The 24645-nt window shown below is 42.8% G+C and overlaps 1 protein-coding gene across 9 annotated transcripts in view; it reads left to right on the top strand.

Annotated features, from left to right (window-relative positions):
* Window positions 1–24645, top strand: part of cfap221 (cilia and flagella associated protein 221) — a 97924-nt gene that overhangs the window by 13066 nt on the left and 60213 nt on the right. For all 9 annotated transcript variants that reach the window (XR_013789207.1, XM_079495829.1, XM_079495830.1 and 6 more), the window contains exons 8-14: window positions 2143–2305; window positions 10729–10867; window positions 12186–12303; window positions 12735–12846; window positions 13615–13702; window positions 21451–21534; window positions 21964–22062. Coding sequence is in view for 8 of the 9 variants with exons in the window: in XM_079495829.1 (XP_079351955.1) it covers window positions 2143–2305; window positions 10729–10867; window positions 12186–12303; window positions 12735–12846; window positions 13615–13702; window positions 21451–21534; window positions 21964–22062 (803 nt within the window). In the remaining variant the exon portion in view is untranslated. The remainder of the gene's footprint in view (window positions 1–2142; window positions 2306–10728; window positions 10868–12185; window positions 12304–12734; window positions 12847–13614; window positions 13703–21450; window positions 21535–21963; window positions 22063–24645) is intronic.

Genomic DNA, 24645 nt, shown 5'->3' with positions numbered 1-24645 from the left:
CTCGACACACACACACACACACACACACGTGTGTGCGCGCGCAAGGTGCAAGCTGCACAGTATGGACAGTTCATTAATATCAATTTTAAAGATCAGTGAAAGTCATTCTAATGAATATTTAATGAGATTATAGGTAGGTACAGGAAAAGAGATTTATGCATCGTCTCTTTACCGCACGTCCTATACACTACTTGGAAAGTTTTAATACACAAAGGGACTAAGGTGCAATCATCATAATAATGTCAATAATGTCATGTTTGTAGTGCCTAAAGTCCTATACTTAATGGCACTACTGGTTGCCGACGGCCAGGTGGAAGTTCTTACGTGTGCCAGTACAAACCGATCTCCAAAACATGTCCGTTGAATTTAACTTTGCTTTATTCTCTGCAGTCATTTTCCTATACAACATACAGATAAAATAATAAGAAAGAAACAGTAACAAACACAGGGGACCAGCCCTCCTGAACACAGTAGAAAACTGTTAAACGGTTAAATACCTGGGCTGGCCCAGACACTGACCAAGCTGCAGTGACACTGTCAATCAGCAAAACATTAGGTCATAATGGCTCTTACAATGTTCATTTCATCCAAATGTAATTGACAATAATGTTTTCTATGAAAGAGAGTAGAGAATGTACACTTTATTGAAACTGAAAGAGAGAGAGAGGAATTGAAAGAACCCCAGCAGACAAACACACCCAAGGGGGGAACAGAAGACAAATGGGGCCAGAACAGAGATAAGGAGCTCAAGTCAACAAGGCATGCGTGTCCCGACTGGGAGGCCCGCTGAGGCGTGTGAGCTGCGCCCAACTGAGCTGCCAGGTCAGCAGCCAATGGCTGCTTATGGGTCCATTTGGTTCCTTTTTTGAGATACAGGTTTAATGTTTGTTTTTAGTTCAATGTTTGTTTTAAAAACGCCATTGAAAATGAAGGGACATTTTATGTCATCTTGTCCCTAACACAAACATTAACCGTTTCCGCGCCATTGCTGTAGATCTAGGTCAATTGAAGCCTATTATTTAATACTACGTTTATCGCCATTGCCGCTGATCAATGGCAATTGCGCTTTTATAGCGCTTTCGATCGATCAAGCCATAATGCTACTTGCGTTAGCAACGGGTATCTACCTCAAAATAAGAGTTCAACTGGGAAAAATGCTGGTGTGAATTAGATCCTAATTTTTCAATAAATGCTAGCAGTGTGTTAAATGCCATTAACAATCAAGAGAATTTAATGTTTGTTTTGTCACCGTTTGTTTTACATCACATCACCTAACCATAGCAACGTGAGTTAGACTTTAATATATTAGCGCCCCTCACTTCACACGGGTGTGATTTTTGAGAAAGAGAGAGTATCTGGTATCTGAAACATTTTCTTTCAATTCTTAACACATATCTTCTCTTCTGGAGGTACCTGGCAGGCACAAAACATTATTAGACGGACGGACGGACGGACAGGGGGGAACGAAGGGGTTTAAAGATGAAGTGCCACTTTTCCAGTTTTTCATGTGTCTATGAGGTGACAGTACTTCATTAGACACCCTGGAGTCGTTTTTAATGTTTTTTTGTGGCTTTCGCCTTTATTTTTTATGGAGGGACAGACAGTAGGCTGACAGGAAATGGGGAGAGAGATGGGGGGAAGACATGCAGTAAGGGCCGTCGGGATCGGGAGTCGAACCCGCGGCACACTGCCAGACTGGATTACCAGCCAAGGTGCCTGGACCACTGAGCCATGGCCCAGGCCCCTGGAGTCGTTTTTATGTGCAATGGTGTATTAACTTTGTATTTAGGGTTTCTTCCTGGAGGCTGAACCCTTGACAGTCAAACGGGCCAATGAAATAAACAGTAATATAGTGACATCACACTATCAGCCCCTCCCCTAACCCCTCCCCCTTTATCATACAACTACAGCTGTGGGTGCGGCTTCAGTTCAGGTGGATCACCACCCATCACCACCCACCAGGCATACTTAATGAACTGGCATGATTTTAACTAATACTGTACACTTTTTGGAAAAACTTCCTCCTCCTTATATTATAATAATACCTGATGATCATGTTTTAGGGTGGGAAAAAATCGTGGCACTCCATCTTTAAGGAGGTTGAGACTAGAGTCATGGCTGATGTTAGTGTCTCTGTTCCAGGGGTGATCCCAGCCAGAGGTGCGCTGGAGATCACGGTGACCTTCAGTCCGCTGCAGTACGAGACCTGTGAGATCACCATGCAGCTGCTTATCTCCCAGTTCAACACCAAGCCATACCTCTGCACCATCACTGGCCGCTCCGCCCCGCACCTGGCCATCAGGAGGTAATAATAATTATTAGTATTGTCCCAGTCTGTAAAAAAAAAAAAAAAAAAAAAGCACAATCCAATCCACTTTAATTTATTTAAAACACAGAAAAACAACGGCACAGAACAACATAATCATAACACCAAGACAATACATGAAGTTCCAAAATGCACAAAAAAACGAAGATTTTTTACTTTGTCGCACAAAAATAGTGAAAATCTACAAGCTTGATATTATTTGTTATTTTCGCTATTTTGCTATTTCACTGTCTGCTATTTTCCCATTTTGCATTTTTCCCCCCCAATAAATGTGTTTCATTACATTGGCGCTAAAATGGCACTCCATTGTTGTAGCTCACCAGTAGACATGTTGGCACTTGGCACTTGTCTGGGGGACCATGGTTCGAATCCCGGGTAGGACATACTAAAAGTTATGGATTGCAGCTTCAACTTTAAATGTTGAAGAATAGTAAAAGTAGCCGGTCTAGCATTGTGAGCTTGTAGATATGCTATTTCTGAAGTGCTCTTTTGTGGGGTCTCACACAGACAGTGCCCACTGTGAATGTGGGGATCCATTACAGACTGTGGAACACGTGATTACCAGCTGCCCCCAAATACCGGCCACCGAATGGCGATCGGCGCAGCTTAATTGACCTAGACAATGACACACTGGACTGGCTTGCTGCAACGGAACTGAAGGAGGATAGGGAGTCACACTTTCAAATGGCTGGTGGTAGGTGGTAGAATGAATTCTTCCCCATGTTTGTGCCGAATCTGGGGGGAATTCTACCATAGTCTACCATACAGATTGTACAAAACAGATGACTTAAAACAAATGACACAATCCACCTTTAAAGCAGATGGCAGTTCAGGGGTTCTGCCAAGTCGGAGGTGTTATTGCCTCCCTGTCTTCACAAGATAATGACTTGTTGGCCAACCTACCGCGATGACTCATGAGTCACCTCTAAATACCACACGGACATCAAAAGGCGAATCAAGATGGAGCCGTCAACTTTATCAGCAGCTGAGATGAGGTCATTAAGTTGTCCTCTGGAGAACTGAGACCGTGCCGTGCCATGCGAAGGACACTGAAATCCGACTCGTTTCGTTTCCTTTGTGACAGCTAGGGCCCTGCTGTCTGTGCAACCAGAGCTACTGTAACTCATTCTAAACCAAAGGCCTTGTGTAGAATGTTTCTTGTGCTTCCTCAGCTGTTTCACATAACGGTATGTGCTGACGAAGGCGTTCATAATATAAGTTTAACTTAAACGTATTAACACCTTAGTAGCCCGGAACTATTTAATCCATTTCATCCATGTGCCCATCATTTATAGCGCACGGACCACTTTTACCGGCGCACCGGAAGCTGGTGTGCATGTCTGTGTAGCAGCTAACAATAGCTGGCATACACAGTGCTGCCTTGATCCCGCCTCTAGCTGCTGCTGATTGGCCAGGCCGTTTTGTGGCCGGGCATCAAGTCTGCCTGAGAGTTCCCAGATGGGAGCAGGAGGGGGGAACCCAGTGTACTCTCTGCTGCCCCATCTGGCGGAGTCAGGTTAAACAATAGCCACACCACTCTAGAGTCGATCGACAACAACGGGAGGTAATAATAAATCTATCGCGACTAGCGTCTGGACCGCGGAAGGCCGTCAAACACAGGATCTTTTTTCAGAATTAGACGGGATGATTTAGATCGGGAGTTATGATCGTTTTAAGATTTTCGTTTTCGTCAGCTAAACAGACAGGGGACATTTTCGATGACGTGTCACTTTTTGACACGTCATCGGATCGGGCAACAAGCGCTCCTAGGCTCTAGAGCGATGCGAACGGTTTTGTTATCATTAATCGCCGTCCTATTTATCAATCTCCGGCTTGGGCACTTGACCATGACCTTGAACTTGGACGGAGAACTCCGCCCGGGCCTCCAAGGTGTTAACTATTAACCCTCTTCTGTGCCCTACACACCAAATCCCTGAACATAGACACTTTTTCAAACTCACAATGTGACATGCAGTCAGAAAATACGGATGCTAGGGTTCACGCAACCTGGGCAAAAAACAAAGAAGAAATAATAATAATAATCCTGCAGAGATTATGGTTCACTTGGTTAACTAATAGAGGGTATGCGTGTGACATCATCATCAAACCAGGAAGTTATGCAGGAACGCCTACTGATTGGCAAAAAACTACTTTCTGGCCTTGACAGCCCATACATCCACACAGAAAAGTCTTATCTGATTGCATTAAACAACATTAAACAATGTTAAACTCACTTTTCCTGTTGCTTTGCCACTCGATTTGCCACTCGATGTGCCATTCACTTTAAGCATGCGCATACTCTCTATTAACTACACCACCAAATCCTGAGTAAAATGATCCTAAAATAATAACTAGAAAAAGTGCCCCTCGGGGCACAGGTCTCCACCAGGGCAGGTCAGGTTGTGGCCTCCTGGTGGCGCTATAATAGGCCAATGTGAAAAGGGTGACATTTCTTCATATGCCTTTGATGGCAATTGGATGATTTGAGGCATTTTGTTCCAAAAATGTGTTTTGCCAAAATCAACCTGTTGGTGGCGCTATTACAGGCCAATGTGAAAAGGGTGGGACATATTCCTCAGCCTAGTAAGAAAATGTGTGAAAGATTTCACGTAAATTGCATGCTGCGTTCATGATTTGAGGCTTTTGTTCAAAACGGGGCAATCTTGCAAACTGTGAAAGCCAATTATAGCCAATTAGGATGGAATATGAAATATCGGACAGATCCGACTTGAGCACATGACTATAGAGATACTGTGTAACGATTTGTGAGATTTTTGGAGAATCTGAAGGAGTAATATCATGAAATGAAATGAAATGAAATGAAATGATTACTATATTTACCCAGGGTATCTGGGCTAAGCTCAATAACTTGTTTCCAGCCAGGCCCTGCTCATAGAACATTTCATCGTAGTGGTTCAATGCCTTGTTCAAGGGCACTTCAGCGGTGGTAATTTGAACGTGTCGGACCGCTGATTCGAACTGGCGACCTTCCGGTATCAAGACCGCTCCGCAATCCGTTCGGCCACCGCTGCCACTAATATCAAAAAATGTGTTTTACAAAAGTCGGCCTCCTGGTGGCGCTATAAAAGGCAGATGCGGAAAATGCAGGTCAAAGGTTTGTCCTTGGCCTCTAGGGAGTGTGTGCATGCAACGTTTCACACAGATCGGTGCAGTTTTAGGTAAAAAATGTGCAAAGCTGCCTCATGGTGGCGCTATAACAGGCCGTTCTGGAAAATGCGGGGCAGAGGTTCATCGTTGGCATCCAGGGAGTGTGTGTGCAAAGTTTGGCATCGACCGGGTTAACGGTGCCGGAGATTAGCTGGTAACGGACGGACGGAAGGACACACACACACACGGACGGAGTGCAAAACATACTCTCTCCCCATGCCGAGACTCTCTCCCCATGCCTTCGGCCTGGTGGAGACAATAATAATAATAATCTGGTTCAAATCCGGGGGAGAAGAGGGAAGTTTATATAGTTCCGCTTTAACTACACTGCCAAATCCTTAGCGTTCTAAATTAATTTGGATATTGTGATTTAACATCGAACCTTGACACAGTTATATTGCAGCGACGACTCGTTCCCGACATCAAAATGCCACCGAGCAGCATATAAAAAGCTTAACCCATTTAGACCTTGAGGACGATTCTACAAATGTCTTCTAAATCCTGACAGTTTTCTGAAAAACCTGTGTTTCTATGTCAGCGGTTCTCAAACATTTTCATGTCAAGGACCCCCAAGATTATCTGTAATTGGCCGCGGACCCCCATCTGAAAATATGTTGTTCCACTTCCAGGGACCCCCCCCAGAAGCAAAGATTTGAGTTAAAAACGTTGGCTCTGAAAGAATATATATTCAAAGATTTGCACTACATTTTCACGATTTTTCAAAAATAGCAGACCTACAAGCTCGTGAGCTTGTAGATCTGCTATTTTTCAACAGCTAAAGCATAACATAATGCTTAAAAACACCAAAAAGGGTTCCCGCCCAAAATGGATTAATGTTTCATGCAGGTTCCCATGAGAAAGCCGCGGTGCTATCCATCACTCAGCGGTGGTATGCGTCCCCGTTGGGGGTGGCGTTATCTCGGCCAGGAGTTAATAATTCATGACAAACGGTTCGATGTGTGGAGATGGATTATATGCTTTGTGCTCTTAGAGTGTTTTTTAGCATAATATGAGCCCGTGGTTCCTCTCAGTGTACTTGTTGTTGTTCCCCCAAACGCCACCAAATCAAAGGATTTTGACCTGAGATCAGATTCTAAAAATGTCTTTTACATCCTGACATTTTTCTGAAAAAGCTATGTTTCTATCTCAGTCATTCTTCGATTTTTCAAAAATAGCAGACCTACAAGCTCATAGCGCGCCACTCGGTGGCGCGCTATGAGCTTGTAGATCTGCTATTTTTCAATAGCTAAAGCATAACCAAAAGGGGTTCCCGCCCAGAATGGGTTAAGGAAATCAGAGAGATGAGGAGTTATGACTTACTAGATAGAGCAATGTTGTTGGTGTGTGTGCTTGCGTGCGTGCGTGCGTGCGTGCGTGCGTGCGTGCGTGCGTACGTACACAGGTAAACACACAGTACAGGTAAAGGCCGTGAGGATGACTCGAAACATTTCCAATTTCATTGCAGTAATACTGGGTGTGCAGTTTTTTTTATTATTTTTTGATCCAGCACCCAGTAGGTCGTCTGGGACGTCACAAGTGTGTCTTTTAGCTGCTTTATCAGCTTTTTTACACCGTCACACAGGCACGCACGCACGCACGCACGCACGGGCACTTCTAATCAAATATGGATGAAGTATACATCTCCTTGTCATATAAAGTATGAATATGACACACTGCATTATGCAGGAACATATTGTCACTGGCGAAGTCTGTATTAAATATTTGATATTATTATGACAAAAGGTGATGGAATGAAAAGTCAACTGCTGGTCTGTCCTTGGTTCCTGAGAATCAGCAGGGTTTATTTGTCACTCCTCATACATAACAAATCATAACAAGAACAAGTAGAAAAAGTGCCCTTCTGGGCACAGGTCTCCACCAGGAGGATAGGACTGTGTGAGATGTTTGGCAAAATGTTTAGGAGTAATATAAACATGTTTTTTTGTTTGTTTGTTTTTTGCAACAATTTTCTTCATTTTGTTGAGGAAATGCAAAGCCAGATCACTCAGAGCATCTCTGAGGATAGAATTCTGGATGAGCAGGACATGTGCAGCATTTTGAACGAAACGGGCCACTCCTGAAAACTTTGGAAGGCAACGTTAGCTAATCAGTGTAGAATCTGATAAATCCAACAGACTGGTCTTGATCACATGACTACAGAGATCATGTGTACCGATTTGCGTGAGATTTGGATGAAATCTGTGCGACTAACATAAGCAATGTGTTTTGCAGAAATCGGCCTCATGGTGGCGCTATAACCGGCAGTTGTGGAGGGATGCAGGGACAGGCATGGCCTCTAGGGAGTGCGCATACATAAGTTGTATACAGATCGATGCAGTTATAGCTAAAAACAGGAATATAGTGCCACCATGAGGCTGCGTTTGTGATTTGTGGCATTTTGTTCGAAACGGACCAATCATGTGAGCTTTGGAAGCCAATCTTCGCCAATCAGGATGGAAGATGGGAAATGGTGCAGATCTGTGTTGATCACATGACTATGGAGATAGTGTATACCGAATTGTGTGATGTATGGATAAAATGTGTACGAGTAATCTACATAAATGTGTTTTGCCTAAATCGGCCTCATGGTGGTGCTATAACAGGCCGTTGAAGAATATTTGGGGCAGAGGTTCGTCGTTGGCATCCAGGGAGTGTGTGCGCACAGTTTGGCATGGATCGGGCCAACGGAGGCGGAGATTAGCTGGTAACGGACGAACGGAAGGAAGGACGGACGGACGGACGGACGGACGGACGGACGGACGGACACACACACACACACACACACACACACACACACACACACACACACACACACACACACACACACGGACGGAGTGCAAAACATACTCCCTCCCCATGCCTTCGGCCTGGTGGAGACAAATATATGTATCAAAATATACAATATACAGTACAATAATATGTAATAATATAGAGATAAGTGAGCAACCGGGCCTACAATACATGGGCTGGGCACAGGGTAATGCAAATGTACAGTATATATATATATATATAGCCTGTATACATATTTCAGTTTTGTAATATCAACACATTATTTTTTTGTATTTTATTTTTTATTTATCCCTTTATTTTGTAACCCATTTTTTCACCCCTGTGCCAATTATCTAATGTGATCCTGGGCTCTCTACACACCCTCCACCAACCTAGTCCCCATATATGGGGGACATGGGGAGAGCAACGGACTTGGACTCATGCTTCCTTCCTGCCTGAGTGTCCAAGTTGCTCCTTTACACGTGACAGGGGGGAGTTTCCCTGGTTGGACGTAGCGTGTGGAAGGAACACGTTATTCCAACCAGTTCCTTTCCCCTCCATCAGGCGCCCCGGCTGGCCAGGGGGAGGCAGTTTGTTTAGAGACCAGGATTACTGCCTGTTTTTGTGAGGGTACCTACCCTAGGGGTATATCAACACATTCTATACACAACCTACTACACACTGTATGGTTGTCAGTGCAATCTGTGCTCCTGTATCAGAAAACAAATGTGGGAGTGGGATAGTTCTTGGAGAATGGGCTGCCTCTCTAAATGACATCGACCATCTTGGTTTCTGTCTAACTCCAGTGTAGAGCTTGTGGCACAACAACCGTTACTTAACGATGACAAACTGAAGGTACGGAAACTCTTGTTTTGAGAAAAACACACGGAGGCCAACCGGGTGGTCAACAGGAGATGTGACCTCCAGTGCTTCTATATTATAGACTTAAGAAAAGAAAAAGAGATCCAAGCACACACAAGAATTTAGGGGCGAGAACTGATGAAGTGTAGAGCTTGTGGCACAACAACCGTTACTTAACCCATTGGGAATCCCTTTTGGTGTTTTAAACATGTTATAATTTAGCTATTGAAAATAATTTAGCTATTGAAAAATAGCAGATCTACAAGCTCATAGCGCGCCACCGAGTGGCGCGCTATGAGCTTGTAGGTCTGCTATTTTTGAAAAATCGTGAAAATAAACTGGAGGATTTAGAAGATTTTTTTTTAAATGTTGAGGTCAGGCCTAAATGGATTAACGATGACGTCCAGCGACGACGACCCTTCTTTATCCTGGAAATTAACTTTTATGTCGAGCACCTACCTTTGACACGCTTTTCCCCTGAAAGAGAGAAGGAAAGAAAGAAATGTTAATTTCGTATTAGAATTCTGTCCAATAAATGCCTCTGCTGTGAACAGGCAACCCTTATCTTTGCTCCTGAGTTGTGATTCTGTCGCCACACTTTGCATAGTGACGGAGGCTGATTAGCACCTATTGTTTCAGGTTCATGCTCGGGTTCAGCGTCATTATGTAGTAACTTTATTATTGTATACTTTATTATAATTATTTTATAATTATAATGAGCACAGGGCCAACAGTGCATCAAATGTGTTTAATGAGAACAGTGCCTGCACTAGTCTAAGCAAATGGTTTTCAAACTATCACGCTATATAACATATTATAAAAGTTTTTGGTCTATATATAGTTGTATTTATGCCCCACCCCCATGCCCTTGTATTTTAATTGTGCACTTTTTACTCTATTGTTGTTGTTGTTTCTAAGCCTCCTGTGGACATATACGTATTCTAAAACACTAAAGCAATGCACCTGGTTTTGTCCACTCCACTGTGATACATATATTTCCATGTCAAATAAACGTAAATCAATCTCTGATGCATATTATGAGTGGACAGAAGTCGGATGTCTCTATCGCGCTCCACACGTTCCAAACTCTTCTCCCTTCTGGCCCCAAAACTGTGGAATGCACTTCCCGTTGCAATCAGAACTGCAGCATCACTCCCAATCTTCCGCCGTAGTCTGAAAACCCACCTTTTCAGACTCCATCATGGCCCATAGCACTGACCCTACCCCCTTAGACAGCACTTTTTAGACTTAGATAACATTTGAAACGGACGTATAGCATGTCATGTAGACAGCACAATAATTGCATTGTATGTATTCATAGCACTTCATAGGACATATGTATAGCATAGTATAGTATATATGTATAGTTTATATGTATAGTGTCATTATATAGATATGTTCTAGTTACGTTCTTAGCTTATGCATGTTTCATGATAAATGCATTTTTATATATGTGATGTATTCCCATGCTTTTTTGTTGTTGCTGCCTTAATGTAAATCGCTCTGGATTAAGAGCGTCTGCTAAATGCCTAAGTTGTAAATTGTAAATTGCACTCAACCTCGGTGTCTTTGTGAGGGTGTTACGTTTGATGTTTTTGCCACAGCAAGCTGGAGAGCAGACAGGCCACAGCAGGAGACGAAGCCGTGTCTGAGTGCAGAGGGTCCTCCTCGCCTGCCCACCGAGTGCCTGCCCCCCGAGTTCCGACCAGACGCAGGTCGACCAGGATGGCAGACAAACTGAAGGTATACGGAAACTCTTGTTTTGAGAAAAACACACGGAGGCCAACCGGGTGGTCAACAGGAGATGTGACCTCCAGTGCTTCTATATTATAGACTTAAGAAAAGAAAAAGAGATCCAAGCACACACAAGAATTGAAGGGCGAGAACTGATGAAGACGTCGAGAGGTCGAAACTTTTATTTTATAGAGTGAACATTGTTTTAAACTTCACTAGGATTCACTAGGATATCAGGATAAAAAATAAATAACTTAATATATATAGGCTATAGGCACGTACACATTTGTGTGATGCAGGGCGTTGATTTACGAAGAAATAAAATCACAAATAGTTAGAATGTGGAGGTAGGAGGTTTCTGTCCGACAACTGCAATATATTACTTCCCTGGTTTTTCACGGAAGAATAAAGTCACGTCTTAAGTGTATTATTAAATAAATTCACTTCAGGTTATGTTGTATGAATTACTGTAGGCCAGGGTTCCCCAATTAATTTTCCTCAAGGGCCATATTTTGACTAGGGTATCAGGCTGGGGGCCGAGTCCGCACGTGCGAGGTCGAGGTCTTGCCCTGAAAATTCATTTTCATTTGAAAAGGATGCCCAGTTTGACATGCATAGGCTACTGACCCCCATTTAATGCTGGGACCCCCCCCCCCCCCCCCATTTTTTTAATTATTTTTAAAATTCTTCCAGGGGCTACAAGGGGCGCTCCGCGGGCCGCAAATGGCCCGCGGGCCGCCTATTGGGGAACCCTGCTGTAGGCTCTGTCAGGGGCGCAGATAGCATTTTATAACTGGGGGGCACATATTTGGGGGCTATCTGCACGAAAAATGCCATGAGGAGGGGAGGTATCCCCCCACTTTTGCTCATAATTACACAGATCTTCCGCGGTTTTAAGCGGATTTCACGGCAAAACAATGCCAACACAGCAAAACACTTGCAGCCACAGCAAAGCCAGCCATCCCTATCTGGGCGCCTGGGCTCTGTGCATAGCTGTAGTCCCAAAGGTGTCCAGAAGGTGTCACACCCGTTACCTGTTCCGCTTCATTTTCCCACGGCTTAATTTGATTGGTTCTGCAGCAGCAGATCTGAACGGGGAATACGCACGCACACAGGCGCCATCTGTGTTCTCCATTCAAATCCACTCCCGACCCAATCAAATCGGAGCTATGGGCTATTTCTGTCTTATTTCCACCGGAACGGTTCGCCTATCACGACATGCCCGGAATAGATGGGGGACGTTAGGGTTCATGGGGAGCTGGTGAGGAACGCCATGGGAATTTGTGATTCACGTGGTTCATGTGAGTTAATGGTTTTCCTAACCTAGGCTGTGAGAGACCAGGCCGCTGGACCGAAGCCTCCGTTGGATGTCTCCACCCCTGCGGGAGTGGCCAAGATGCTGATCAGGTCCACCCATAAACTGACCTCCAGAGACCTGAGGGAAGGTCGGTCTCCCCCAGGGTTGTTTTTTGGCAGCAAATTTAGATTTTAGTTTTAGTCACATTTTAGTCACCTGGAATGTTTTAGTGTTTTAGTCGACTAAATATCATAAGATTTTTGCACTGGCATTAGAGCTTTGGACCAGAGCTAGTTGTCGCTATGAGCTGTTTGTTAATATTAGCGATTACAGCCTGTCAGATGAAGGCCCCCTAAGACCACAGTTGCAAAATATGCATATAGGTTTACTTTTACAAAGACATTATGTGCAGCAAATTGCAAATACATTATGTCCATCGTTTCATAGTGTCCAGCTAAATGTTTGCTATACTTCATCTCTCATCTCTGGAACGGTTTTTTATTATTGCTCTACATATCATCCCCCCCCCCCATGCACAGCATGTGTGTATTATTGTATGGCTATGTGTCTTGTCTTCAGCCATTTCGTGCGGCATCGTGGCCGACGTGCAGAGCAGGCAGGTGAAGGAGGCTTTGTTTCTGAAGCGAGTCCAACAGGACATCCAGGAGGAGAGAGACAACCACCTCAGATGGTGGGTTTCATTTCAACAACAACTGTAGAGAGACTGTAAACAGCCATTCCATTGGTAAAATGGAATGGGTTTATTAGCACCTAGGATTATTGATAATGGGGTTTTAGCTCATTATTTCAACATTAGTTCACATTCACTTCTAGCTGGACTGCTAATTTGGAACCTATTATGTCAATTTATATCTTATATTTTAATTTAACCCATTTAGACCTGAGGACGATTCTACAAATGTCTTCTAAATCCTGACAGTTTTCTGAAAAACCTATGTTTCTGTGTCAGTGGTGTTCAAACATTTTCATGTCAAGGACCCCAAAATTATGTAATTGGCCTCCGACCCACATCTGAAAATATGTTGTTCCAGTGACCCCCCCCAGAAGCAAAGATTTGAGTTAAAAACGTTTGCTCTGAAAGAATATATATATTCAAAGATTTGCACTACATTTTCACGATGTTTCAAAAATAGCAGACCTAGAAGCTCGTAGCGCGGCACTCGGTGCCGTGCTATGAGCTTGTAGGTCTGCTATTTTTCAATAGCTAAAGTATAACACAATGCTTAAAACACCAAAAGGGGTTCCCGCCCAAAAATGGGTTAAGTATTTTTATGTGCCTGTGCTTTTTGTGGTCACAATCTGTTGCTTGCAGTTCCGATCCAGAGCAATCAGCTAAACAGACAGCTATACAGACCCAAATTTCCTTTTTGCCGTTCCCCCTTTCATCCGCATTGCCCTACATGTTAGATTAAAGCCATTTTTTTTGTTTCTCTTTCAGGCACGTTCGTCTGGGCAAAGACCCCGTGTCGGGGGAGACCAAGAGAGTGATATTGGAGGAGAGGGAGATGGCTCTCTATGAATACAGGGTAAGACTTCTTTAGTCTTTGATGCAGGTTGTTATTGAACAGGGACACTGATTTGCCATTGCATTTCCCCTTATGTTCATAAAGCATACAGTAGTATATGGCACAGGATGGATTTCTAAGCGGTTGGAGATCTGTTTCTCAACCTGCGGGTTGGGACGACATGTCAAGGACCTTCAGAATTATCTGTATTTGGCCGCGGACCCCAATTTCAAAATAGGTTGTTCCAGGGACCCCCCCAGATTTGAGGTAAAAACGCTCGCCCTGAAAGAATATATTCAAAGATATCCACATTTTCACGATTTTTCAAAAATAGCAGATCTACAAGCTTGTAGCGCTTGTACATATAGTATTTTATAATAGCTAAAGTATAACATGATGCATAAAACACCAAAAGGGGTTCCCGCCCAGAATGGGTTAAGGATGTTTAAGCCTAGGGGACACGGGGAGAACATGCAAACTCCACACAGAAAGGCCCTTTTGCCAACCCCGCCTCGGGTATGGGCACTGATGACGTGGAGGAGGAAACACGCCACCAGCACCCACAGCGTCCAGAGCGGGAATCGAACCCAGGACCGTGCCCCCCTGTGAACTGTGTTTGAAAAATAAACCGATCATCCCGGCCTTTGCACTCATATGGATATGAAGCATCGACTGAAGGTGGTAATGTACAAATATACCCAAAGAGTAACACAATAAGCGCTAGAAACGAAAACGTGCCCGTCGCACAACAGAAACTGACATGTTAATTCAGTTTTTTTAATTTTCTTTATTGATATTTAATGTTTCGTGGTTAGTACGAGTCGAGTCACCGCCAGCTGAGCTTACGTCAACGAGGAATCTCAGGAACACAATGTGTTGACAGCTGGGCGTGACGTATATTAGCAGCGACATTGCTTTCATACCCTTGTAGTTTCAAGGCTTTTGCGGCCACATTAATTCCATTTTCTCCACAAACTGGCTATATCAAATATTAATGGACATTAATTGGACAATTAACGACGCACAGCCACCCCCCTGACAGAAAGGCCGGGATGATCGGTTTATTTTTCAAACACAGTTCTTATATGAAGCGATCTCAAATCCCCTTATTGGGATTTCAATGCAAATAAAAAAATACACAAACCTGTGGACTGGCGCCCTCTACTGAAAGTGACGTCAGACTTCGGTGCTCTATAATGAGTTTGTCAGAGAAGAATGTGGGCGACTGTGGCTCAAGAGGTAGAGCAGGTCGTCCAATGATCCATGGGTCGGCGGTTCGAATCCTGGCTCCTCCTGTCTACATGTCGAAGTGTCCTTGGGCAAGACACTGAACCCCAAATTGCTCCCGATGTGCTGGTTGGTACCTTGCATGGCTTCCGCTGCAATCGGTGTATGAATGTGTGTGTGAATGGGTGAATGTAATGCACAATCTATGTAAAGCGCCTTGGATAAAGGCGCTATATAAATGCACCATTTACCATTTAAGAACAGGTGGTAATCAGAGGGTTACAATTTCCTAGTAGGCTACATTCAATTAATCAATACCATGGTGTTATGCATTTTGCCGCCACAGTGATCGAGCGGAACCGACAAATAAAATGGGTGAAGTGACGCGTGAAATAAAAACACACGAAAAAAACAACCACGTTTTATGTGTTAGTTTCTTTTCGGTAAGTTAATTTACCGTACGTGCTGCGGCGGTTTCGAGGCAGGTTGTTCCGCCGACATAATGAGCTATAAATAAAACATCTGGTTGAAACGGGGCTTCGTGGACGAGGTAACACAAGGTGCCTCGTACTGCTGGAAGACCATGCAGTTGCACAGTATTACGGTATTAGTTATGGAGAGCAGCAATGGTGGAAAGCAACTAAGTACATTTACTTAAGTACTGTATTTAAGTACAATTTTGAGGTATCTGCACTTTACTTAGAGTATTTTCAATGCATTTGACTTCTACTCCACTACATCTCGGATCGAAATATTGTGCTTTTACTCCACTACATTTATTTTGAAAACTAGTTTCTAGTTACTTTGTAGATTTTGATTATCATTACAAAACAGATGAATCACTTCAGCAACTATATATAATGTGACGCATTGTGAGCCTGTAGATCTGCTTTTTTCAAATAGCCAAAATATATACATCTATTTTCAAAATGCTTTTGTATACATTTTGAACTTGGTTTTATTTTGACGCCGATACTTTTGTACTTTTACTCAAGTACCTTTTGAAATCCGGACTTCTACCTGTAAAAGAGTACATTGCAGTATTGATACTTTTACTTAAGTAAAGAATGTGGGTATACCTTTTTTCCACCACTGGAGAACAGAGGCTTGGTGTGATTGGTGTGTCTGTGCTCTCCCTCTCTGCTCGTTTTCTGACAGACTTTATTGAGATCCACCGTGGAAATTAGCATCTTAAGCCAGGATAATGTCTGCGGGTGAAATATTTACATATTCATTTTGTGTGTGTGCGTGTGTGTACATGCTTGTTCATGTGCACGTGTGCTTGTGTGTGTGTGTGTGTGTGTGTGGGAACAGTTGGCAGAAGTCACATAGACACTTAACAGTACTTCCTCCTGCATCTCCTCTCCACTTTGACTGTTTATAAAGCACACATCACACACACGCACGCACACACACACAGCCAAAGATCTAGCTTATCTATCTTTACCGTACACAAACGGCACATAATGTCGGCCTAATGTTCTTTTGCAATCTGATATGATATGATATATGATATGATATGAATCATATGATATAGTACTTTATTGCCAGTTCACACTGAAATTTGTCTTGCGACCCAGCAGCCAAGTCTCCAGTTATCCACTTAGTAAATCCTATATATTTTGTTGACCGGGGTTCACCATTGTTTAGTACTTGGGGGAACCCATTGTTCAAGGTTCAAGGTTGTCTTTATTTGTCTCCCTTGGGAGAAATTTGTCTTGGAGACAGAGTCACAGCTGCATACAAATAACAGACACGTTCACATACGAAAAGGAAAAACACCATGAAACACCCAACATAGACAAAACAGAGATATTGCACACATTCCCTTGATAAAGTGCAACTAGTCAATACAGTGCTTTTGGCAATCCCTGAATCTCTGAGTCAGTAAAGTGCATTCGGCACTGTTCCTTTTCTATACCAAATCTCTCTGTCGAAAATAGCCCAAATACAAGCTCACAATGCAATGGAGTTTTACCAAATGTTTACCTGTTATGACCAAAGTATAGCGACACTCACTAGGGTTCATGCGGTTTATTTCAATAACATACAGTAACTTTGACAATGTTACGTGTGCTGGCAGCACATTGAGAGGATTTACGACCATTGGACTCAGACATTTATATATGATATCGTCTCTCTGGGGGGGGAAACACTGAAGTCCTTAACCCATTCTGACCTGAGATCAGATTCTAAAAATGTCTTCTACATCCTGACAGTTTTCTGAAAAAGCTATGTTTCTATGTCAGTCGTTCTTCGATTTTTCAAAAATAGCAGACCTACAAGCTCATAGCGCGCCACCGAGTGGCGCGCTATGAGCTTGTAGATCTGCTATTTTTCAATAGCTAAAGCATAGCATAATGCTAACACCAAAAGGGGTTCCCGCCCCAAAATGGGTTAAACCAGAAACCTAAACCTAACCTCCCACGGGGCAGCACACCTTAACCCATGTCTAACCAATGACTAGTCTAAACTAAGTATGCACCCCTCCAAAACTGTCACTTTTCAGGATAAAAAACAACTAAAAACAACTAAAAACAAAGAAAGGCACTTCGCAGAGTTTGCGCCACATTTCGAGCTTGCGGATCTGCCACTTTTTGATGCTTTTGTGTGCAGCGTGATCAAGTAGGGCGTTATTAATTTAGGAAAAAACACAAGCGGTTAGAATACGGTTGTTGTCCGCCCGCCCGACGACGGCGGCAGTGTTACAGTCGGTGTTGTTCTAATGGCAGCACATTTCTATTTTAGTTTTAGTCATAGACTCTTGAAACGTTTTCATTTAGTTTTCGTCACATTTTAGTCACCCAGAATGTTTTAGTGTTTAGTCTAGTTTTAGTCGACTAAATATCATAAGATTTTAGTCGACTAAATCTACAGGTGATTTAGTCGACTAAAGTGTATTTTGACGGGCCTTGATGCCGTCGTACCAGCTCAGTGGCCTTGTGGTTAGAGTGTCAGCCCTGAGACTGGGAGGTCGGGTTCAATCCCCAGTCGGGTCATACCAAAGACTGTAAAAATGGGACCCAATGCCTCCCTGCTTGACACTCAGCATCAAGGGTTGGATTGGGGGTAAGTCCCTGCGACATACTAGCGTCATGTCCAGGGGGTGTACTTGTACATCAAGCTGCCTCACGCTACAGAAACAGGAGATAGGCTCCTGCTCTATGGGCCTCATGGCTCGGCAAGGCTACTTACTTGATGCCGTCGTAATGGCTGATTTACACTTGCTGAAAATAACCGATCTACAAGCAGCGCCAACGCGTAGTGAGCTTGTAGATCTGCTATTTTCAGCATGCAACCAAGTGTAAAATGACTTATACTAGATCTCTTGTCCACTAGTCCCTTCCTAACATTTTAGTCTAGTTTTTATTTGTTGACAAAATTGCCAATATATTTAGTCATAGTTTTAGTCACCATCATCATGGCCTATTTTTGTTTAGTTTCCATTTAGTTTTCGTCAGTGAAAAAAGGTAGTTGACGAACATTCTTCGTCATAGTATTAGTCGACGAAAACAACACTGGTTACAGTCAGAGTGGGAATGCTCGCTCAGGATTTTACAACGCACTATTGTTTGCACAAGGTCACTGGTTGAGGCACATGCAGCAGCCATCCATAATCATAAAATGTTCTTTTGCATTTTAAATTACGCTCTGAATACTAAATCCACATTGCCCACGCCATGCACCACCTCCAAAATAATGAAAACAAGAGACAAATGTTCCCCTCGTTATATCACTGTCTACATTTTGAGATAAATCATTAAAAAAAAGATTTTTCGGTTTTAAAAATTGTGAAAAGTCGTATCGTGAACCTAATATCGTGATTGAATCATTGTGATTCAACCTAATGTGAGTTCAGTGAATCCTTACATGCTTGGTGAGGACATTATTTGAACAGAACTAGAAAAGATAGACTTAATATTAATCAGTGCCGTGCCATCTGGATGTTAGATAAGCGATGTCATCTCGATAGAGGTACAGTAAGCTTCAGCAGAGGGTGTCTGAGACAAGAAAACCGATAGTCAAATCAACAACTGGACTAACAATGAAGCAAAAAAGACTAATGAGCAGATTGAGCACTTCAACCAACTACAAACAAAATGACCAAGGTTTCAGAGATATGTCACGTCATTTGGCACATGGAAGATAGAGTACAGTCATTAGACATTTATTGACCTCTGTGGGGAAAGTCAGCAGTAACCACGAGCATAAATGTGACCAGATTTGACTGAGAGCCTGCCATACGCACACATTTCAGCTTTTCACCAGAGGAGAAAAACTTATTTTTTTTCTCCAAAATGAGTTAACCCATTTTGACCTGAGATCAGATTCTACAAATGTCTTCTGCATCCTGACAGTTTTCTGAAAAAGCTATGTTTCTATGTCAGTCGTTCTTCGATTTTTCAAAAATAGCAGACCTACAAGCTCGTAGCGCGCCACTCGGTGGCGCGCTATGAGCTTGTAGATCTGCTATTTTTCAATAGCTAAAGCATAACATAATGCTAACACTAAAAGGGGTTCCCGCCCAAAATGGGTTTTAATAGCACAGGCAGACTCTTCACATACTAGAGCATGTCTGAAATAAGTGTCAGAGCTGAAAGCGACATGTACATATGAAATACATGCTTAAACATGTAGCTAGGTGTAATGTTAGAGACCACAGAAGTGAACCTTTCAAGCCTGTTTTCTCAACTCGCTGTTTTCTGCAAGACATTACTCTATAAGCCATATTTCCAAAACCGGTGGGTCAAACTGAACAACCAATATGTCAATTTGAAGCTATGATTCCCTGCTTTTATATGATGTGAAAACGAAAATTCAAAAAAATCCAATGGCAGGCCCTCAAATTAGGTCACAAATGTGTACCCAAAATGTTAAGTGTTCACATACATTATACATAGTGTATTTTAGCATGAAAGTGGTTAGTCCACATGGATCAGTTAGAATTTACAACGGGTCTGCTGTCACTGACGCTAATGCTGCGGCCATGCTAGCCGCGACAAAAATAAAATAGAATAAGAGTCATTTTCTTTTGTATTTCAATCATGCTGTCGACAGCACAACAAGATGTATTTTGGCTCATGGTGGTACACGCATAATAATCAGCAATAAACAAAACATCACACGCAGGCTGCCATACCCCATTTTCATTACTGTATTTTTCAATGGAAGCCGTGACGTGCTGCAAATCAAGGTCGATACAGAAACTCTCTTTTTTTTAACCGCTCCAATGGCTACAATAATAAAGCATGAATCAATCGTTTTTCATTCTCTCGCCACACAATTTCTTGCTCTGTTCTGCAGATTTAAGAAAGCTCATTCCAGCCCAATGTGTTTCAGGCCAAGGACCCCTTACCTGAGAGAGATGAAGCAGGGACCCCCAATATATAATTGTAGAAAGTTTTGAATAAACTTCTTAGGTTTATTTTATTTTCAAAATCTTTTTATTCATGTTTTTGTAACAGTAGCCCAGGGGCAAGTATTAAACGGACATAAAATATAAAAATAAAACTCAATCCCCTATCCCACCCTCCCCCCACCCACAATCCCAAGGATAGTCGGAAAAACAGTCTGGAGGAAATAAAATAAATAAATATATCTATATACACATACACAAAAATACATGCATACAAAAATACATGCATACAAAAATTAAATTAAAATTAAAATAAAAAGCAGATTTTTCATAGCAGAGCAGATTTTTTTCTGTTGTGGTTTGGCGTTGCTTATAGGTTTCATAGATGGCTTCTTGTTTGACAGCACTGTCATCACTTTTGTGTGATTGTTTTTGTTTGTATGTTTACACATTTCCAGACATGTATCCTCTTCATACTTAGTAAACTTGACTCTGTACTTGGTCTGTTCTTTTTTTTGTTACCTCTACATACCGAACATCTTTGCCGAAAATAGCCGATCTACAAGCTCACATAGCGCCTCGCTTGCGAGGCTTTGTGAGATTTGTAGATCGGCTATTTTCAGTTAATGTTTCCCCTTAGAATATGGGTGCTGGGGTGCAAGTGGTTCATGTAAATAAAAGGACATTCCTATCACTCAAAGATTCCAGTTCCACGTGCTATTTAACCCATTTTGACCTGAGATCAGATTCTAAAAATGTCTTCTACATCCTGACAGTTTTCTGAAAAAGTTATGTTTCTATGTCAGTGGTTCTTCGATTAAAAAAATGAGCTTGTAGATCTGTTATTTTTCAATAGCTAAAGCATAACATAATGCTAACACCAAAAGGGGTTCCCGCCCAAAATGGGTCTTGTGTTGCTTGCGAAACACCTCAACGGCGACTCTGCAGCAACCCATAACCGCGCTCTAGCATTAATTGCCACCGCTAGTGAGAATGCAACATAAAACGCATTTAAGTTAGCAGGTCAAACATTGCACTGTAAACTGTAAAATTCCCTTTGTGGAATAGGTCAGTAAATAGGGCAGTGACATGTTTGCAGGTAGCTTATGTTTGAAACTCCCTGTGTATAGTCGTTTAAAGAGCGTTTCTTCTCCGAGTTCCAGCTGTTTCTTGTAATGGTCTCCAGGTAAAGAAAGGAGATGTGAGGGATGACGTGCATTTGGACCAGACTAAACTCTCCACAAGAAGGGTGCTTTGTGAAGTTGGACAGGTGAATAATATGAACTTGTCGTTTCTTCTCCAAAATGCTCCTCTCCTCTCCTCTCCTCTCCTCTCCTCTCCTCTCCTCTCCTCTCCTCTCCTCTCCTCTCCTCTCCTCTCCTCTCCTCTCCTCTCCTCTCCTCCAAACCAAATAGCCTACAACTTAACCCATTTTGACCTGGGAACGATTCTATAAATGTCTTCCAAATCCTGACAGTTTTCTGAAAAAGCTATGTTTCTATGTCAGTCGTTCTTCGATTTTTCAAAAAATAGCAGACTTACAAGCTCGTAACGCGCCACTCGGTGGCACGCTACGAGCTTGTAGATCTGCTATTTTTCAATAGCTAAAGCATAACGTATAATGCTAACACCGAAAGGGGTTCCCGCCCAAAATTGGTTAATGTATTACTCAGTTTTCCGTCTTACCGTTTCTCTCCAGGAGCCCGGAGGAGCCCCGCCGTCGTTCCAGCTCTACGGCAGCGGTGTGCTCCAGGTCAGACACCGGGCACTCAGACTGTTCCAGCAGGCTGCACGCAGGGTATGTGCATTTAACATGCATATTCATACATGTACATGCATGCATAAGTAAGCATGTGCCGCGCACGCACGCACGCACAAACACAGACACACACACACGGACGCACACTGTACAATGACCCCATGGGCGACATGACCTCCAGGCTTTTAATCCATTTAGGCCTGACGTCGAAATTTAAAAAAATGTCTTTTTTAAAATGTCTTTTTTTTCTGAAAAACCTCATGTTTCTGTATCAGTGGTTCTCAATATTTCATGTCAAGGACCCCAAAAATTATATGTAATATGCCTCCGCCACCCCATCTGAAAATATGTTGTTCCAGGGACCCTCCAGAAGCAAAGATTTGAGTTAAAATGTTCACTCTGTAATAATATATATTCAAAGATTTGAGGCGCATTTTTACGATTTAAAAAAAAATAGCAGACCTACAAGTTCATAGCGCGCCACTCGGTGGCGCGCTATGAGCTTGTAGATCTGCTATTTTTCAATAGCTAAAGTATAACATAATGCTTAGTTAAAACACCAAAAGGGGTTCCCGCCCAAAATGGGTTAAGTTAAGGCAGCGCTGGCATAATCTCCAGTCCTCCATGATAAATGCATGAGTCATTCAGGTTGCTTCCAGTGCAGAGCTACAGTACGTGTGCGTACATGTATATACTGTATAGTCTTGCAGCCCATGGGGACGTGCCCGCCCAGCGCTGACTGAATGAACCTCTTGCTTTCTCGGGTGTCGGGTCACGTATTCCTCCACTTTACGTCGGTTTCCGTCGGGAGTGAGGTGCAGGTGAACGTGAGCCGTCCGTTCTTTCCTGAAATACTTCTCCCCTCTCCACTTTGCACTTATAGTACCCATTTTGACCTGAGATCAGATTCTAAAAATGTCTTCTACATCCTGACAGTTTTCTGAAAAAGCTATGTTTCTATGTCAGTCGTTCTTCGATTTTCAAAAATAGCAGACCTACAAGCTCGTAGCGCGCCACTCGGTGGCGCGCTATGAGCTTGTAGATCTGCTATTTTTCAATAGCTAAAGCATAACGTAATGCTAACACCAAAAGGGGTTCCCGCCCAAACTGGGTTAAGTAAATCTACTTGATTGTTACTTTCTACCACACTGCCCATAAGAACACAGTCATTCGGTTTTCTAATGCCTTGTTTCTCTCTTTTTTTCATATTGATACATTTTTTCTAAACAAAAAAAAATCACGCTTGTGTGAAGTGAGGGGCGTCCACTGTATTTACAATGGCCACATGACGTCACACGTCGTCAATGTTTGTTTTAACTGCTACCCTAAACAACATTAAAAGACTACAAAAGCTACAGAAAAACATTACAAATTAAAATAAATAAACAGTATCAAGTTGGTGTTGTTTAGCGCACAGTGCTAGTGCTCAGTTTCAGCAGTATATTTTGCCAAAATGCGATTTATTAAGCCTAGTTGTTGTGTGAAATAACAACAAGTAGGCTTCTCACCATCAACAAGGTCAGAATAAAGGGGATAAAATAGATAATGGACTAACGTTTCGCCGCATTCCTCTGGTGTTCCTGCCCCAAAAACATATTATGCTCGTGACACGTCAGCCACCATTATCCATGTGTGCGTCTGTTTTTACCTTAGAGTATATATTAATAGAGACGGCACCCGGAGGAAACCCTGAGGCGAAATGGACATAGTGGCCGAATATGTCATTGCAGCTCGAGCCAGCGCTGGTCCGTTGACTATCATTGCGCACGTTCATGTTATTGGGCCCATGACACGTGAACGCTATGTTTCATACGTGAACGTGCGCAAATGGCGCAATGATAGTCAACGGCCAGCGCATGTTATTGGGGAAATCCATCCCAGAATGCACTCTGTTCCTAGTGAAATCATCTCATGCGCTTTTGAGCAACTTAATGCAAGTGGATGGGAGGAGAAATCCGATGCTGTCTCTAATATATGCTCTAAGGTTTTTTACTGGGTACGGTACTTTTTTTGTGGCGTTAGCCCCTCCTATGCCCAGCTTTGTGTTTACCCCATAGCGATGATTTGATTGGCTGAGCACGCAACGTGATGTATGATTATGTATGATGATAAGAGCGCCCCTCACTTCACACAGGCGTGATTTTTAACGTAAAGAGTTAAGCTTGGAGGCAGCCACCACATTACAGTGCTGCAAACTACAGGATCGCTGCCTTTTTTGTGTGGTTTTAACTCCCACGTTTTAACTACACTCTGTTATCCATCCCTCCATCCATCTTCAACCGCTTATCCGTAGTCCGTGCATGCAGGCGCGTGCACGTGTGAGTCTACAAACAAGGCTGGCAGGATGCTCATTCATTTGGTTTAATTAGGGTGTCCTCAGTCTCTCACGAGGCAGCCTTCCTAATCCTCCCTGTGGCTCTAATGACCAGCAGCATCAATCAGCAGCCAGCATGACTTCCTGCCCATCCAACACGTCCAACTTTATTATTATTATTATTATTATTATTATTATTATTATTATTATTATACCCACTGGAAGAAATACATTTATTCTTTACTTATTAGGAGTAAAAGTAGCAATACCACAGAAATCAAAATTAAAATGTCTTCCATCTGCGCCTT

This window comes from Electrona antarctica, assembly GCF_951216825.1.
Source record: "Electrona antarctica genome assembly, chromosome: 24".
NCBI classification, from domain to species: domain Eukaryota; kingdom Metazoa; phylum Chordata; class Actinopteri; order Myctophiformes; family Myctophidae; genus Electrona; species Electrona antarctica.
Note: the sequence above shows the minus strand (reverse complement) of the source record. Positions and strands in the feature narration are given on the sequence as shown.